Source organism: Siniperca chuatsi, linkage group LG20 (genome assembly GCF_020085105.1).
Source record: "Siniperca chuatsi isolate FFG_IHB_CAS linkage group LG20, ASM2008510v1, whole genome shotgun sequence".
NCBI classification, from domain to species: domain Eukaryota; kingdom Metazoa; phylum Chordata; class Actinopteri; order Centrarchiformes; family Sinipercidae; genus Siniperca; species Siniperca chuatsi.
Window position 1 is genome coordinate 24992323 of NC_058061.1, and position 15515 is coordinate 25007837.

The 15515-nt window shown below is 41.1% G+C and overlaps 1 protein-coding gene across 2 annotated transcripts; it reads left to right on the plus strand.

The window, feature by feature from the left end:
• The first annotated feature begins 559 nt into the window (after positions 1-559).
• On the plus strand, positions 560-15515 carry zgc:171971 (uncharacterized protein LOC569690 homolog). Of its 2 annotated transcripts, none has more exons than XM_044178332.1 (8): positions 560-2136; positions 3591-3637; positions 3731-3885; positions 4011-4141; positions 5250-5361; positions 5936-6219; positions 12243-12395; positions 13433-15515. In XM_044178332.1, the coding sequence occupies exons 1-8, from the start codon at positions 1948-1950 to the stop codon at positions 13481-13483; spliced, it is 1122 nt and encodes a 373-aa protein (XP_044034267.1). In that variant the 5' UTR covers positions 560-1947; the 3' UTR covers positions 13484-15515. The 2 variants fall into 2 exon arrangements, with proteins under 2 accessions (XP_044034267.1, XP_044034266.1); XM_044178331.1 differs by having other exon boundaries at positions 959-2136; positions 13458-15515.

Here is a 15515-nt window from a genome sequence, read left to right on the forward strand (position 1 = left end):
TCACAATTTACAGCACAACAACATGCGCTAGCTAGATGCACATTTAGTGTTTTGGTAAACAGCGATCATCTATTTTGAGATCTAAACTTGATCAAAAATGAAACGGTGGTTATTAACATCAAAAGAAAAAGAGAAGGGAGCAAAGATGCCTGCTGATGAGAGAGTGGGATCAGCGAAAAATGCAGAAGGCAGAGAAGAGGATGAGCCGCCAGGACTACCCTCCACCTCTGGAAGGGCAGCCCGCCAAACCCACGCCCCGCAAACGGACCATCCCTCCTCGAAAGCCAGAAAATACAGAGAGGAATACATAAACTATGGTTTCACGTGCATTGTTATAAATCGGGTACAACACCCTCAATGCGTTGTGTGCTCCGAAGTCCTCGCACATGAGGAAGCCCTCTGAAGCCCGTGAAAATGCAAAGACACCTGAACACCAAACACCCCAGCCTCACAGATAAACCCACTGACTTTTTCCACAGAAAGGAGAAAGAGTAACAGGGACAAAGATGAAAGAAGATGCTCTGATAGAACTTTCAACCGATCGAACCCTGAGGACGGCATTTGACGGCAAGACTCTGGATGAGTTCTGGGTTTCTATCGCGCTGGAATATCCAAAGTTGTCGAAAGCCGCGTTGGATGTACTAATGCAATTTGGCTCAACGTATTTATGCGAAAATACATTCTCCGCACTGACTTACATTAAGAATAAACACAGGTCACGGCTTAACGTGGAAGATGATCTGCGGGTGGCGATCTCCAAAATTGAACCTAGAGTGGACCTGCTTTGCTCCGCGCACAGCGCCCATCCATCACATTAGGCGTTTTTTCTGAATACAAAGTTATAATTGCTCCAAGGCGCCAGCCAACGCTGTACGCGTGTTACAGGCAGCTTGTTCGTATTCTGTCTGTAAGCATTTCACAGTTATGGGATGTAATTGTTTTGTCCATAATTTGTTAATAAAATAGCCTGTCTTAGAGTGTTCCTTTTTGCTTTTTGTTCGTCAGCAGTCTAATATTGGGGGTCGCGGTCTGAAAAGTTTGGGAACCCCTGGATTAAGGGGATAGGTAACTCTGGTCAACACTCCAACACTGCAGGTGGCGGCACCTTAACGCTGGTAGCCACCCTCCATAAAACGCAAGAAGAAGAAGAAGAAGAAGAAGAAGAAGAAGAAGAAGAGCGAGCGAGAGAGAGAAAACCCAGAACGCTTCCGATACCAAAATTGTGTCTCTTGCTTACAGATTCTGCATTCATTTGCAGATATGTGTTTATAGAGATTATATAAATTTAAACTGGACAAGTAAAACAGACGGCAAAAAGGAAATGCTGGAATAATGTCACTGGTTAAATATTTTTAGCATTTTTCAACACTGTATGTTTTCTACAACCACCGCCAGGAAACTGCTGGGTTACGATCAAGAAGATGTGTTAAAGATATTACAAACAGTTAGTTGTATGCAGTCTTCAGGAAGGATAACGTTACTGTGCATTGCAGTGAGACAGAATATAATTCCGAATAGCCATATAACTGTGGTATTCCGGTTTGTTAAAACTGAAGCATTTTTGTCTGCATGAGTGTACTGTCAGTACATACTATACAGTTTTGCATTCTGGCGCAGTATGTTTTGATATCACGAGTGCGAACAGAGCAAAATGGAGGGTATTAAGTTGTTAAGTTGTCTGGTGTATATGGAGCTGTGTTTAGCTTAAACTGAGTGTTCGCCGTCAGTGATGAGAGCCATTAAAGGAATAAAGTAACGTTAAACTCACTCAGCTAAGAAAAGCCGGATTTGTAACGACTTTACTTCCAAAATAGAGGCGTACAGTTCGTCCCAAACTGACGATATTGATTATGCGCACAATAAAAACAAGATGTTTTGTTATGTGAAACGCCTTACATACAGTCACTAAAACAGTAAAATATTAAAAGGAGGACCAGAGACCACAAAATGACCGACTCGGGGGATGCAGCGAGTGTTTCCGGCTCCTCCTGCCTCAGCAGCGGGGACGGGTTGAGTTTAACCGCGGGCAGAGGAGTGCCAGGCCGTGTCAGGAGTCTGTCCTCCACTCCACCTGGAAGACTGACGTCCCTCAGAACCAGGGACCTGACACTGGGGGGAGTCCTCAAAAAACCAAAGGTAATGAATGACACATCAAAGGGGTGTATATGAATATGAATTTTTCTGTATAGCATTAAAGCACCGAGACTAGACACCAAACACTTAATATTAAAGTTAGCAAATGCCTACAAGTAGAGAATCCAAGTAGAATAAATCAAAATGGCTTACAGTATTAAATTAATATAAAGTTAAGGGTTTCCCATAGACAGTTAGTGTTGAACTGGTTTACTATATACTGAAATATAATACTGCAAACCAAAGTTTGAAAATAACTGAAAGCTCCCTTTTGTTTTGTGAAGACATGGCTCCAATCTCATATCACCACATACTGACAGAGGGCATACCCAAAAACAATGCATAGCAACACAAATGTGTCATTAAATAATAACAAAGTTTATTTCTATAGCACAATTCAAGCACAAAGTGTTTTACATAAAAGTAATAAAACAAGGATAATTTTGATTTTGTTTATGTAAAAGTCCCAACAGAGTTAGAGTCCCTTAAACCCCCAGGCAGACTGGTCCGTAGTTGAAGGCGAATGCGGCCATAATAGTTTTCTTCTTATTACTGGATTAAAACGATAATGTGACACTCTTTACACGGTGAGATAACACATTCCCTTCCTTCACAGGGAGGTCAGGGTCAACTTCAGGGTCTCAGTAAGTAACTAATTTGGTTTGATGGCTGCTTTAATGCAGTCGCTAATAGGAGGGTCACAATTAAAAAAACGTATCGTGCTGGTTGGAAAGAAAAATCTGTATCATCATTAACATACAAAATAAGGGTCACAGTCCTGTAATATTCAATCTTGCAGCTAGAAAATAATTTATAGCATATTAAAGGTTCTGTGTATGCAGCAAACAATTATTTGCTATGTAAAGATATAGTGAAGTAATGACGTCCTGAGCAGAGAACGACATCACACCATGGGTGTATAAAGAGAACTGGAGAGGGCGCCTCCGCTCAGCCTTGCTTTCAATTTTTTCAGTGGCTACTTGAAATGAAAAATCCCCCCAAAAGCTGCCCAAAAAGCATTATCCCCATAAATCACCATTATAAAAGAGACGTCTGTAAAACTGTTGATAGGACACCTCTAACTGCAAACAAAGTCAATTATGACTCTTCTAGATGAATAAAATATGTAATTTGATTTTGGGGTGAGCTGTCCCTTTATGGATTTATTTTTCAACCAAACCAGAGGTCGTGATTGTTGGAACAGTGGTAAGACTAACAAAGACAGTTTTGGTGAGTTTTATTTTTAAATTACTGTGTTTCTCAATGGAGTCTGGTGGGCTGTAGCGTCCATTTGTTTTGGTCTGAGATGCTGGTGCTCTAGTGCGAGATCTAGTGGCAGTGAATGTCACATACAGCTCCTTTAAATGTATGTACCATGTATTTACAGCACTTTTGTTTTGAATTCCAAGAAACACTTGGTATTCACAATGTTTTATATTTATCTCTTTTTTCCAAAGAAAACCTTTGAGCCAAATATCCATGCTGTGAGGAAAAGCAAAGATGAGTGAGTGACTTTTAAGCATTGCATATTATGTGCTGTCAGTATGTCTTTAATGATGTTTAATGATTATAAACATCATGTCCGATTCTTCCCCAGGTTAAAGGAAGGGATCCATTTGTCTCCAAAAAAGGAGAGAAGAAAGAGGGATGAGAGGAGGAGAGAGAACAGAGGGAGGAGGAAAGAGAGGCCTCAGACCATCCAGTCTCACTCCATCTTTGAACAGGGTCCTGCCGACACCGCACGCAAAACAGGTGCACAAGTTCTCTTTTCATTAATATCCTTTCATTTTCAGTGGAATTTAAGTATGCACACCAGAGGTTCAGCTGCAGATGCATTACACGTGCACTTCTTCCCTGTCTCACGTCTGTCTGTTCAGGCTGGCGTGGTTCTACAGACCTGCATGACTCCACCACCTATCCTATATGTAAACTGGTGAAGAAGGAGAGGAAAGAGTCAGAGGAGGATGAAGATGAAGATGAGATACTCACTAAAATACAGAGGGATGATGTCAGTACTTCCTGCTAGCTGCTATACCCTAAAGGATTTCACTTTCTTTGAAAACATCCCTTTTCTAATGTGCTTCCAGTGTAAGTGATGGGGAACAAAATCCACAGTCCCGAATCTCTTACAGCTGGATCCACCGGGCACGGCTGCGTCGCATTCTGGCTGCGATGCAGCCGCTGGAGCTGATCGCAGCCATTTGGAGCTCAATCCTGTCAATCAATGCACCACAGCGCATCCCAAAAGCAGCTCTCCGATCTGCTCAACAAAAAACACAACTAAAACAGACAGAAACATTTAACTACTTTCCCATGGTAGAAGCACCAAAGTGAAGGAAAGAGGACCAAATCAACAACACCGGGTAGACAAACCGCTGTGCTTCTGAAATGCTCCCGGTGGGGTATGAAGTAGCTTGGAGGATGGAATAAATCCGCTCGCAGATGCGACGTTATAGAGCCGCGCCTGCTGGAATCCAGGCGGTACATTGGAAGCACATTAGAAAGTAATCTTTTCACAGACACTATGAACAAAACGAGCAATTGCAAACATTCAAAAACTGTTTCAATGTTTATATGGGCACCTGACTATTGTTTTTAAAACAGATTAGAAAAATTGTGAACCTTTCCTCTAAAGCTGCATTATTTTTTTGGCCACTTGGGGGCAGTGCAACAAGCTGAAAACAACATTTTACAGATTATCACCTCATGAAGTTGTTGTGGCTATTGTTTTAGCACTCTCTTGCCTATTTACACATGCAGCAGACACAGCAGGATTATCATTCATCTGTAGTAGTTGTGTTATTCCAATATTCAATACTCACTCCCCTTTCTGCTCTGATTTGGTTTCCTCCTGAGAAAAATATCTGGTTCTGAGTGACACCTTCACATTACACATAGTCATAGCTGAGCCATTGTTATATAAAAATATTGACTTTAACATCACATTCTTAGCTCATTCCTCTCCACTACAATTGAACAATTCTGTGGTTTGCACAATTTTTAGCTGCACAGCATAGTTTGTAATGACTGACCCACCAGTGAGTCAGTCATCCACAATAATAATAATCACCCTCATCTCATCATTGTTCATAACATATTATATGTTGCACCTATAGTTCATAGATGATCCAGGTCTGAGGAATGATGCCAAGCTGAAACCCATCCACCTGCCTCTGAGTCAGTCCAGCAGCTTCACCGAGAGTCAAACACTTAAAACCACCACAACATGTGAGAAATCCACCTCTGACTACTACTACTACTGTCTCACCACTAATGGTGTCACATTACATGCCTACTGACAAAATGCTCATGCAGTCAGGATACACGCGAAGGTTTTGACCATTTATTGCAGCAATATGCATTTTAGTTTGGCGGCGTAGCATTGCTCATGTGATGCAAGCTTGACACAGACTATCTCTGAGCTTCCCCTGCCCGACAGAGCCTAAGATACACAATATTTAATGAACACATTAAAGAAACATACAAAATTCACATGTGACTAATACAGGAGGAGGCTAGGGAGGTGGAAGGAGTTACATTTCTGAAAGCAGTCAGCAGTGTAGCAGCGAGGATGCAGAGCTCAGTGTTGTTGTAATCAGACTGAATGAGCGCCATATGGACCACCTATTGACAGAGATAGACCATGGACATACGTGATTGGAGAGGGTATGGAACATGTGACTATAAAATGACTTACGTGCCTGCCTGAACTACCACAAGGCTCCATGTCTGTGCATGATCATTAAGTAATCTGTTGCAGTCCTTTATTGTGTTGAAGTGTTTATGGTTGTCATGTTGGCAGGTCCAGAGAAACCTCCTCTGTTCACACCATCCTGTGGAACTCAGAGTAGAGCAGGCCACAGCAGGACAGAGCTGCCCAAACCAGAGCAGCCATCTGTGGTAGAAGTGCTACAGGATCTCAGCCTATCTGGCAGAGAGGAGCTCTTCTTCATGCAATTACCTGACTGTATGCTGGGTAGAGCGTCTGGACAGAAGGTGGGCGCTGCTCTCGGATCTACAGCAGAGAAACCTTCCAAGAAGGAAGGAAAACCTGAAACCAAGAGGCCTGCACATCTACAAGCACAAGTGAGTTTACAGAATAAACACTAAAACTGTGATGTTGCATGGCAACATGTCTGGAGTTGCTCTTCAGCATAATGTGTGGTGTGTTGCTTCTATTCCATACATGCAAATATAAAAACGTGCAACGCGTTTCAAAGTATCCAGAGTAGCTGCCAGTTCAAGCCTTTTTGTGTCCTTTATGCCATTAAGTGCACATTGTTGTGCACATTTTAAGCACATGGCGTTCTTCCTAGCCTGATATCAGACAGAATTGTCAACTCATTCCATTTCCATCTTCAGTCTGACCATTTCCATCTTCAGTCTGACATTGCTTCCACTCTAACCGATTTCCATGGGGGAGGGGGATTCGATTTACCCTAACCAATCACTAGAGACCAACAGATCTGCCTGAATCCAACGTCATTTTAAGTCAACACTGATATGTAGCCATGTCAACCATGACAGAATTGTCATATCAGTCAACAACGGATTCAACAGTTTTGGTTTTGCTGGGGTTTTAAGAGTGGAGTAAGTAAAACAAACTATGTCTGGCGATGCTGAGAAAACATGCCATCTATGTAAAATTAATTTGTTAATCAAGCGGGTCATATCAAATTCAAGAATATTATTCTGCAGCCCAAACGGAAAAGAGAGGCCAGTAATTGAACGTTTCCGTGATGTTGGGGTAATTCTCCCATATAGTCCCAGTGTCTATTCTGGGAGAATTTGTGTCAAAGGTTTTCAACTACTTGTCAGGGTTGAAGAATCGCAAATTATTCTAAAGAAATGGCAATTGGAGCTTAACGTTACGGACACAAATGAGGAAGGCTTGAGAAGAGAAGAGGAACCGTGATACGCAAACAAAGACACCACTGAAAAAGAAGCTATGCCAGCGTCTCAACCCGGCATCTCATAGCAGTACGACAGAGGTAAGTTAATACACTGGCACACTGAAATGTGGCAAAATAACCCAACTTGTTATACTGTAGTTACCCTTTACCCTTTATTATTGGGTTAAAATGAGCTGCCTGAAAAACTATTACCTGACAGCTTTTTGGTACCAGCAACTGAGTAATTTCCTCCCCAGTCTTGAGTGTCACGATTCACACTGTACAGCCTGTCCCTAATCAAAGAAAACCAAATGACCATAAATCTTTATAACTTGGTCGAAGGCAGAGCGTAGTTTTGTCTGGCACTCGCGACGGCAGTGTCCGTGCTGCCTGCACCTCCAGCATTCCTGCCCCGGCGTCTGAGGAGCCCCCTGCGGGTCGTGAGCAGCGCCTGCAGTGGCTGGATCCTGGGACGGAGAGAGAACAGAGGGCGGGTTAGTGTGGCACAGGGAGAGGGAGAGAAGGTGTTGGTTGCTGTGGGCTGATGTCTTTCTTCTGCGGAGCCGGCGTTGGACGAGTGGCCGCCAGGGGTCGGCCCTTGGGCATTTGATCCCGGGAGTGGATGGCGAGGTAGTTCTCCGCCAGGGTCGAGAGCCCCTCCGCAAACTGCTCTCCAATATTTGCCCCTTGTCGGTGGCCTCTGTTTCTCTGTAGCCACGTTGTTGCTGTGTCCTTCAGCTGCTGCCCAAAGACAAAGGGCCGGTCGGCAAGGACCCAGCCTTGCGTTCCTGAACCAGCAACGGTGATCTTCAGTGGAGCAGCCTATGCGATCCAGCACAGCCCTCTTTACGTCGGGGAAGCTTCCCCGTGCAGCAGCTGGTGGGCCTTTGCAGATGGTGCCAGTAAGAAAGATAAACTGGAAGACCTCATATTCATGTTTCATGATTGGCATGCTGTCAGAAACTTATATGAAGTGTGTTGTAGAAAATAAGGATACAGTGTAGGAAATAAGCGAGGGCAAAGGACAAAATGCCTCTAAAAAATGTAATGATAATAATAATGATGATGATGATTTTTTTGTAATAAAAAAAGCAAAAAAAGGCCTGTTGCATGCTGCATTCTAGCCTGTTTGATTCTTCAGAATCAAATGGGATATTCTTCAAAGAAGGATCTGCTCGGGACCATGGTACACTAAGCCCCAACATGAACAAGATTAAATGCAGTAATGCCACGGCAGGACCACATAAAGACTACAATCCCTATGAGGAGTTGGTCAATACAGATACAGCAGCACTCCTTCTGGCAGCTACAATGGAGCAGTTGGGCCTGAAAGACGCTGATAGTAAGGAAAATATCAAAGGCTTTGTCGTTATCTAAACAAAAAACAATAAATGCATACACAGCGAGCAGTGTCAATATTCAATATTGGATTAACTGTTAAACATTACAGAATGTTTTGTACATAGGGAAATCAATTACACAGAAGGCTGGGACAAAATACAGTTCAAATGTATTATGGGTGAAATGCCCCTTTAATTAAATGAAATGATGTCATGCAAACCAATGTTTGTCTATGGAATACCCACAAACATGCACAAGATCTATGACACAATGTTGTTTACATATTTCCACATATGGTCTGATGCCTGACGAGGTGATACAGGGCACAGAGGAAGAGAAAAGGACATGGCTGCACAGGACAGTTGTGGAGGTCACAGAATCTGTTGCTATGTTTAAAGACCTTGATTTAGCAGATGGTCTTAGGGAGCCATCAGAGAAGGCAATGTTTCCATATAGGGGAGCAGGTTGTGAGAAGGTGTACACATATTACATGTCACGGTCAAAGCATGAGAAGAATATGCATGTCTTAGCACATGATGCCCCTAAGACAGAGTCAAGTACTCAGAGTGCCTGAGACCATGTGAAAGAACAAGCAAAAGCCAGGCTCAGATTTGGGTTATTCTTAGCTGACATGCAGGATGCTATAAAAGAGGGGGGTGGGGAAAGGCTCATGCACCTATACAAGGTGGCTTTGTTGTACTACAAGACCTATGGGCACACTCACTCTGCATACAGTACACTGCTTCTCACGGTGCAGCTCAAAGCCACCTTGTCACCTAGGATGGCTCATTCACTAACCTGGAACAGGTTTTTCAATGGAAAGGGAGGAAAAGGCATGAACATTCCACTAGATCTTCACCTAGAGCAGCTTAATCATTTCTTAAAATCATTCTTAAAAGGTGTAGGTCCAAACCTGACAACACTGTCCTAAGAATCAGTAAGACCCATGGGGTCCTTAGAAACCTAATGGACAAAGTTGACCAAGAAATAGGGATGTCTGGTCCATCTGGATTTCACAAAAATAGCAGAGAAAATGGGGACATCTTAGGACTGGTTGAAGTAGTGAGTCAGGAATTGTCCTGGTAGAGAGCACACAGCTTTCCCAGCCTTCAAGAGAAGGCTCTTCAAACTTAATTACAGGGAGGTTTGGCAATGGTACACATCTAAGATAATGAAAAGGCATCGTGTGAGGTAGACTTGTCAGTTGGTCACTTTTTTCCAAAGTAGAATGTAGGGAGATAATAAAACAGTATGAGAAACTGTAGTTGTAAAATAACAGTCTCAGTGAGGGATACAGTTTCCCTGTGTCCAGACCTTTGAATCCACCCACTCGTGAAACAAGTTGATAATTCTGTCCGAATATCAGTTTATCCAACATTCTGACAATTAAAAAATCAGTCACACTGTTTTAGTGTACATCCTTTCATTTCACTTTTCTCATGCGTCAGAGTTGTCACTGAGCATCTCAGGAACATCGTCATCATCGCCATTATAATCATCATTATCAAAGTAACCCATAAAATCTGACTCCAAGAATCTCTCTTCCAGGAAGCTGAACTGATCTATGTCAATGTCATCAAATGTCTCACGAATGATCTCTGTAGTATCTCCTTGGCATGGTGCAGTTAAAAACCGGAATGTTGTCCATATGTAACCAATATTAAATATATACTGACTATGTTCTAAAACAGCCTCAGTTTATACTAAAACCAGTGCATGTTGACTTTTCAGTATATAGACATGTAGCGTCTTTGGCCAATTTTGACCTGAATTCCACCAACATGTCCCTGATTAAGATTCTGTCAGATGGCTCTACCTGTCTACATTTTGTGGGAGCGGAAGCCACTTCCTCAAATATTTCATACATGGGTAGACGCTCGGCACAGTCTCCTGAGTCACAGGTACAAGTTGAATGACAATACGTACAACATAAATGGCCCGGCTCAGTGTTGAAAGTTACTTTGAAAGCAACCTCAGTAGGGTTGCTTTCAAAGTAGCCATAGAGTTTTTTTCTAATGCATCCCTGTTTATGATGGTTTACAAGTTCTCTGACCAATTTGTCCACATGAACGTACTGTGTTGTGTGATAAAGTACTGCATGCCATTTCTGCGTGCCCTGCTTGGACAAGCTCCTCTGCATCTTCTGGGGCACCAAACATCACACCATGTGAAATATTTGGAAAGTTCAAACCCATCCATAAAGAAGTTGTGGCAACAACCACTCTACAGTTTTCATTACCATTCAAAGAGGATACCACTTCTATGTACTACTATGAAATATTCCTATTAGTATGAGTTCCTTGTCACATTCCTAATCTGATATTTGGTCAATTGGGGCTAACTGTCACTTCTGTTACTCTCTTCAGTGGAATTTCTCATGGCGCTGGGACTCCAAATCAGCCGATGCCATTAATACCAGCATAGGTGTACCTGACAACATATCACAAAAGAAATCATTATGTTTTAGCCTATAAACCAAGTACACCTAATTGTCTTTATAATCCCGACATCTTGGTCCACAGAGCCTGTAGAGTAGATTTGGATTTGTCCAGTAATCCCATGCACATGCAATTTGCGTGCACAGGGAGCCTATGACACTTGGGCAGAGAAAGCGAGTAAGCAGCAGCAACTAGCACAACTTTTAGACAGACAGCTATGGAACTGACCACATCTGGTGAAGCTACCTACTGTTGATTCCGCTCCTAATGTTTTCCATGCTGTCAACATACCTTCTTTGGTAAGAGACTGGAGCTCTTCAAGTCTTCCAAAGCTCACTCAGAATGCTGGATCTCCATCCTTGCCCTCTCCTCTTTAGCACATAAAACAACTTTACTTAAACACTTGAACTCTTTAACTCTCTCTCTGTAGATTTTGGAGTTCAGCATGTTCCTCCATTTGTTGTTCAGTAGCCATGCCTTCGGGGTGCCGAAAACAAGCTAGCATTGGCTGTTTAAAATATCGCACACCGAGCCGCATCACCATCAAATCAAGCTTCGCAGCTTCCTTGATTTGGTCCTCCATTAGCGCGAGTAATGGAGAAATAAAAATCACTATTTGCTTCTCCCAACCCATTTCCTCAAGAACCAGAGGGGCAAGTAGATGAGACTCTTCTCAGATCCAGCGGGGAGAACGCAAAAAACATCTCACCTTTGAATAAATAGCTTCAAAGCAGAGTGCTCTTCGGATTTCAAAGTAATTGGTACTTAATTGATTTAGAACCACCTCGATAGCAGAGTCTAGCTTGTCGGTTGCTATTGTTGTTATTACTCTGGTTCCAGCGCACAGCTTGACAACGCTTCACAACAGCTTGACAACGGCATTAGTCCCACCCCTGGCGCTGATTGGCTAATCATTAGTCCTCCTGCGGCGCTCATTGGATCAATCGTTTTTAACTGAGAAACCGTTGTTTCATGTCACGATGCCAGACCAAAACAATGAGTCAGCTTAATGGAGTGGGTGGATTTGAAGGTCAGGACCCAGGCAATGTTCTTACTTTACTCAGCTGTACTCCCCTTACTGCACATCCGCTCTCACTAACAGCCATTCACCAAAATACCCAACTGGCGCAGAAAAGGTAAAACCTCAATGTACCAGTGAAAATGTTTACACAAAGTGCCAGACTAGAGCCCTGTATATCCAAAAGGTTTTAATAGGGCTTTTAGTAGAGAAGTTTAATATCAGGCTGTTTCAGAGAGTTTTCTAAATTTCTACATTTTCAACAGGAAAACACCACTTTTTATATTTATTTTGGCATAAAAATGCTAGAATGTACAGATATTTAGTATTGTTACAACATATCAGCTGTTGGCCTTTTCATTCCAAAAATTTAACTATCAGCCAGTTATTAACAGGTTATGTATCACTGCCTCTCCTCAGGAAGCTGCGGTGAAGGAGAGCTGTCCTATGCTTTCACAATTCCCAGAGGGATTTTTGGGTAAACTGCAGATCAGGAAGTCAGGAAAGGTGGAGCTGAAGCTGGGTGACATTGTCATGGACGTCTCTGAGGGAGCTGCATTCTCTTTCCTGCAGGTACTGAGTGTGTGTGTGTGCCATATAATGTATTATACTTGCATTACAACAGGCAGAGTAATCAGTTAGGTTCACCCAAAGTCCCTTACTATGAGCCAAACTGTCAATCACAGGGTGCTTTTCTAAATGCATTTCTCTTAACATGTCATGTCACTTTGCTTGTGCAAAAGAGCAAACTTCAGGAGGTCACACATAGAGTGGCAGGAGTATGTGGAGTTTTAATAAAAATCTATTATTTACATGGCTTGTTCATGAAACAATTTTTAAAAATAACCAGTTTTGACAGTTTCTATGTTGAAATAAATAGGAAATATCAAATACTAATACAAATAATAATCACTAAAATATCTAGCTACTAACTGGCAGCAGGAAGAAAGTCCTGCTGCCAGTTAGTAGCTAGATATTTTAGTGATTAGTTAGATGAGTTACTAACTAGATATCCAGCAAGAGGTTCAATATACTACTTAAGATTAAGATGAATTCATGTTCATTACTTTTTGAAATAATGCTGCAGTGGATTAATTTATCACTAACTCACCTCTCTAACCAACTACTGACCAATCAGTACTTTTTAAATGTTTTTGTATTGTATTTTGTATTGATAAAAATAACACACACAATATACAATTTATATAATTTGCATAGCCCGCACACCCAAAAGCAAACAAACAACACACACTTATAATAATAGACACAAAAACCCACAAAAAAATACTTGAACTTGAATTCCATCAAAATAAATGCATCAGATCCTCCTTTTCTAATCCCCATCTGAAAAGCATTTGTCTTGTTGGGAGGATCTTGTATAAAAATTTTCATTGAAAACACTGAGTCCTGGTATCAGACACACAATGAAAAATTAAGTTAATTAAAATTTAAATTAAGCTACACCATTCTCCAAAGAAGTGGTATATCAAACATACATATCTTCCCAGTAGAGTTCAAATGTAGGCAATTTCAGTTAAATCATATTCTTTTTAAAAATAAATTATTATTATTACCAATGTGTCAAACTGTATTCTATTCTATTAATACAGAAGCCATCTCTCCTTCCTTCTGCAGCAACTGGTATCTGTGCGTCTGTCTGATGGTCTGACTGGAGAGATAATGGTGTTAGGAAATGTCCACCACAAACTGGTCTTATCTCCTGACTTCCAGACTTTACTGAGACATGCTGCAACACAGCAGCAGCAAGGACCCTGATAATCTCTCATCTACTGCACAGAAACCCAACAGGGCTGAAAGTTACAGACTCTTTGACACAAGTAATGATTTGTTTGAATTCTGTAGTATTCCTGATCTGATGGGAGGCGTTTTGTTACCACACTGTGGAGTAAAAATGACTGGTAGCATAATGTCTATTCTCCATACCTCTGCTCTGAGATTTTTAAGGCAGCTATGTACGTTGCCCTTGGTAGCCTGTTTTTATTATTTGTATTCTATGAATTTGAGATGAATTTTGAGAATCCTGTGATAGCAAAACAATCTGTCAAAATATGAATGATTTTGTTTTTCTCTGGTGTGAAGACACTGCTAGAGACATGTTTTTTGGAAAGATACACATTGTGATGTGGTAAATACATGCTATCGTACTCAATCTACTGATCCACAAGGATCAGTACAGTATCAAGACAGTATCATCATTGTGATATACTTGGTAAATATAAAATGTATTGTATTAATGTAATGTAATATTAAGCTTTGACATCTCATTTTTGTATTCAGATGGCCGTTAGTGCATAAAATAATCCATAATGCTGCTCCTCCACCGTTGAAGAGCTATGACCAACTCCGCTCTGACCAAATGAGTAGAGCTTCAAAGTCTGCTTCAAGGGGAGATTGTAGCGTCCCTAAACGAGGCTCCCCCTTTGCACAATCTGCTTTTTCTTTTACAGCCATTAAGGAATGGAATAAGCTCCCCATCAATCTGAAAACCTGCACAGATTTCCATATTTTCTCCTGTGAAGTAAAAAAATGGATTTTAAGCAACCAGTCAGCATAAATTTGACATTTTGACTATCTACTTATAACTTTCGATATATGTATGTAATATTTTGATATTTGTATTCTGTTTTGTGTTCATTCCTATGAAATGTGTTATTGTGTGTGTGTGTGTGTGTACGTGTGTGTGTGTGTGTGTGCATACGCCTGTGTGGGTATCAGTAGGTTGTTGGTCCATTAGTAGTGGAGATGATAGGTTTTACTCTGTTTTATTGTTTCCTTTCACCTGCCCAGGGACCACAGATGGAAATGAGCTAATAGCTCAATCTGGTACAAACGATCTTTTCTAATTTTTGAGATTAATGTATTTTGTACATGGTCCCTGACATATATTTAATAAACTAAACTAAACTAAGCAACTTAACAGCAGCTATAAATCCAGATGTTGCTGACCTCCAGTGGGTGAAGATGTCACAGTAAAACAGTGATGTAAACGTTTTCATATTAACTACAGACCAGATTCCAAACTTCCTTCTATTTCCAAAATCTTTTCATTACAGTTTCTGGAAGCCCTTTCTATTTTTGAAACATTTCAGTCAGGCTTTCAAAGCAATACAGTACAGAAATTAAATCAGATGCAAGAGACTTTTCTATTTTTATTTTGCTAGACATAACGTGCAGCTTTTGATACAGTAGATCATGTCATCCTGATAAACAGACTTCAGCAGTGGGTTGGTATATAAAGATTACTTTTAAGGCTATTCATTGCTCCAGATCATATCTATGTGCTGTGCGCAGCCACAGGTCCTCAGACACGAACGTGTTGGGTGTTCCTGTGTCTAGATTATAGAGGGGACTGTGTCTTTGCTGTCAGGACACCGTGGCTTCTTAAAATGAATTTTTATTGACTAGTATACCAATAATAGTCTTTTATACTAATATGTAATTATGTTTTATGTGCTGTACATTTTAGCTTTTTATCTAATATCTGTTTTATTGTTTATTTGCAAAGCACTTTTTAAGATTGGTTTTGAGAGATGCTACACAAATAAACTATTATAGAATAAGTGTGCTCAGGGTATGGTCAGTACACCCTATTGTGATTGTAAATAATGGTGCAACAGATGTAAAATTCCACCCAAAAGAGGTTAGTGAAACAAGACTTTGCTACATATATGG